The sequence below is a fragment of the Capsicum annuum genome, unplaced genomic scaffold (assembly GCF_002878395.1).
Source record: "Capsicum annuum cultivar UCD-10X-F1 unplaced genomic scaffold, UCD10Xv1.1 ctg57938, whole genome shotgun sequence".
Classification (NCBI taxonomy): Eukaryota; Viridiplantae; Streptophyta; class Magnoliopsida; order Solanales; family Solanaceae; genus Capsicum; species Capsicum annuum.
In genome coordinates, this window is record NW_025866496.1 from 1,403 (window position 1) to 5,466 (window position 4,064).

Here is a 4,064-nt window from a genome sequence, read left to right on the forward strand (position 1 = left end):
AGACACCCCACTCAGAACACATATCATATTTTGCGACTCCAGATATTATAATCGCAAAAGGTACGAATATACCTCTGAACTTTAATAAATGGTATAGATATACCCTTCGTCATACTTTAGGTACAAATATATTCTTGCCGTTAATGAAAAAGTACATATATACTCCTAAACTTTGATAAATGATACAAATATATCCCTAAACTTTGATAAATAATACAAATATACCCTTCGTCGTACATTTGGATTGGTTCGTGGGTTAAAGTAGAGTTATTTTCGAGTAGGATTGGGATAAATTAAATTTAAAAAGGGAAAATGAACAAGATTATGACATGTGTCCTGTCGTTAGTGAAAAAGGTATATATGTACCTTTTCATTAACAGTAATGGTATATATGTAGCTAAAGTATGACAGAGGGTATATCTGTACCATTTATCAAAGTTCAGGAGTATATATGCACCTTTTCATTGAAGGAAGGTATATCTGTATCATTTATTAAAATTTAGGAATATATATACACCTTTTCATTAACAGCAAGGGTATATTTATAACTAAAGTATGGCGGAAGGTATATTTATACCATTTATTAAAGTTCAAAGGTATATTTGTACTTTTTACGTATCATAATTATCACCATTCAGTATCTCACCATTATTTAAGTCTAACAATTATACTTTTTGATGTCATACCGATTAAGCGTAACTTTTTTCATCCTTCCTTCATACTTGTCTACAACCCCTCACCCACCCCCACCTCATTGATCGACTAAATGGGCCTAGAATAACACATTAACAACCGTCGAGACGTGGGATGATCGAAATATTTCATTTAAGATTCATATTTGAAACAAAGGTTATTATCTTAACTTTCTTAAAATTATTAAAAATCTCCAATTTAATCCACACGGATATATAACCATACTTTACATGAATACATCATATTCTTTCGAATACATCAATTAATTTCATATGGATATATCACATTCCACATGGATACGTTACATTCTTCTGGATATATCGTTTAATTTTATACGGATACATCATATTCTTTTGGATACATTACGTTCTTCAGTGATATACCCAAGCTTTTAAATAGAATCAGAAATTTATGTAATTACTTAAACGGTTAAAATTTTATATAGTTATGGTAAGTTAAGTTATGATATAATAGTAAAGAAAGAAGGGCGGCCCATTACAGTTAAGCCCAGGACCAAAAAGGGCTGCAGCCCAAGCCCATTCTGGTGAAAAGCCCAACCAACGTTTAAATTACAAAACGTGAACATGTATGTTCATCTCTTTGGGGACATCCGATAAAATTGGAACGATACAGAGAAGATTAGCATGACCCTTGCACAAGAATGACACGCACAAATCGAGAAATGGTTCAAATTTTTTTGGAGACCAAAATCCCTTCCTTTTCTATCGGTTTGTTTGGAACAATTTAAACTTCGGTCATTATTTCTTTTTTTAATTTACGTAAAAGGGCGTAAAATACTATGTAAAATGGTGTAAATACGCCCTCCATCTTGTGTCTAAAATGCCCTTTCATCTACCTATTAGGTCTAAAATACCCTTCTCACCTATATATTGAACCTAAAATACCTTTTCCGTCTACCTATTGGCCTATTTGCCCTTTATTTAGGCAAATTACATAAAAATGTCATCCTTAAAGCTTAATTACATAAATAATAGTACCTTTTCAATATTACAAATTTTTTTTTTTTTTACATATATAGCCATTTAAAAAAAAATTAGAAAAGATAATTATAATTCCTAATTTAATGTTATAACTAATTATCAATTCACCTTAATTTAAAAGATATATTTTTAATCTTCAAATTAAAAGTGGAAAAGATAATCCCTGCTTTCAAATCTTTCTCTCTCTTATATTCAAAATTCAAATATTTTAAATAAATTAAGTATTCCATTATTTGCTTGTGTATGTTTCGTTTTGTTTTCAAGTATGTTAATCATCTAATATTATTTCATTATCGTGTATTTTTAATTCTAATATAATGGGTTAATCATAATTTCTTATGGATAAATATTTATGGAATAAAAATCATTATGTTGGAAGTACAGATGTACCATATATTTTTGTTGTATGAATATAATTTATGTCAAAATCAGATTATTATTATATTTTTGATATAATTTATGAGATAAATATTCATCGTATATCTCATTATGTCGGAAGTACTCTTCTCGTTTAAAAATTAGTTATTAAATATAAATAGATATTTTCAATATTACATGGTATAAATTTTTTATATCTAAAATATACCATGTATGTTTATTTTATAAATATAATTTATAAGGTATAAATATAATTTGTATGGTATAAATATACCATGTATTTTTATGATATAAATATAATTTGTATAATATATAAATATATCATAAATTTTTATTATATAAATACACCATATATTTTTATGGAGGCATCATGAAAGCAAACAATAAAAATAAAAACATAAAATTTTGATATAATATATAAAAAATGAATGAACAAAGGCTTCCATAAAAATAGGCAATAAATAAGAAATATGAAAATTTAATATATAATTATTTTTCTATATGCTAGAATATGTTATAAACGTAAATATTTTATATGCTATATCTGACAAGCAACTAATACGACTATGTATATGTAATAATTTTTTTTAAATGGCTATTTATGTTATTTTTTTATTTATCAGAATAATTTAGAATGACAAAAAATTGATATTGTGCACTATTAAATTGGTTGATATTAATAAAAATGATGGGGATTTTATGTAATTTAATAAAGATAAGTTGTGGTATTATATAATTTTTTTTCTTAAATAAAAGGGTAAAATTGTCCCAATAGATAGACGATAAGGGCATTTTAGGCCCAATAGTTAGACGGGGGCATTTTTACACAATTTCACATAGTTGAAGAGTATTTTAGGCCCTTTTCCGTTTAATTTATAATGGTAACGGTAGTAAAGATTGTTTTTTGCTCCCTTTTCTAATTTTTATTTTATATCGAGATAAGATTAAGGATGAGGATATCACAAATCCAAAAAACATAAAAAACAGTAAATCCGTCTTCAAAGATGAATGCACGTGGGCTCTAATCCTTCTACCATAAAACAAACATATATATGTATATATATAGTTGTTGTCAAGTTCCAGGAGGTCACAGGTTTGAGCTATGTAAACAATCTCTTGCAGAAATGTAGAGTAAGACTGCATACAATAGATGATTGTGGTCTGGTCGTTCCTCCCCCACCCCACCCATAGTGGGAGCTTAGTGCAACGGGCTGCTCTTTTTTACATTTGTTAAGAATCTCAAACATGAAACTTCTAGTTGAAACAAGTTATAAAATCCAGAATTTCATATTGATTTTCCAAAGTGCACCATGAGTTTCTAGGAAAGCAACCAAAAAAGCTTTCCAACACAAAGGGACAATACAAACTACACATTGACCAATTCATCTTTTACAAGCAAAGGGGGTCAGGCAACTCAACAATATAGTCTTGAGACCTTTTACCAGGAAGTTTACTACATGATTGAAAGTTAAACATGTAGTGCAAAATACTATTCCTTACTTGACTTGAAATCTTTAGCATAGATAGGAATCGAACTGTCTCATGAAGCCTTTTTACTTCAAAATGTCTTCAAAAAGCCTATTTTCCTTCCTCTTTCTACTAGTCCTTCCATTTTCGAGTTCGTCGGATACAGCAGGTTGGATAAAATCTGGTTTCTGGTATGCTGGCAGTGATCTTGCAGTACCTGAAATACCTTCTACTATGTTCACACATCTTCATTTTGCCTTTGCATATATCAACGCTTCGAGTTTCGAGCTTTACATATCTTACTCAGATGAACCATATATTTCAACCTTCTCAGAAACTGTGAAGAAAACTAATCCCTCAGTTATCACTCTTCTATCCATATGGGGAGGAAGGGATAAATCACCTGACTTTTTCGCGATGACTAGCCAGTTTTCGCGTAGGAAATCTTTCATCACAACGTCAATAAGAACTGCTCGACAATATGGATTTCAAGGGCTGGAGCTTAATGGTGTCAACCCAAATACA

General features: G+C 29.5%; 1 protein-coding gene and 1 non-coding gene across 2 annotated transcripts; both read left to right on the forward strand.

Annotated features, from left to right (window-relative positions):
• Window positions 1–1,287: 1,287 nt before the first annotated feature.
• On the forward strand, window positions 1,288–1,390 carry LOC124893349. The gene has a single exon (XR_007050668.1). It is a non-coding gene; the product is annotated as a U6 spliceosomal RNA (small nuclear RNA).
• Window positions 1,391–3,329: 1,939 nt separating this feature from the next.
• LOC124893348 (class V chitinase-like) lies at window positions 3,330–4,064 on the forward strand (the record flags this gene model as incomplete). The annotated part of the gene is given in 1 exon segment (XM_047404374.1): window positions 3,330–4,064. A coding segment is annotated over 1 exon segment (450 nt), but the record flags the coding sequence as incomplete, so codon positions are not given.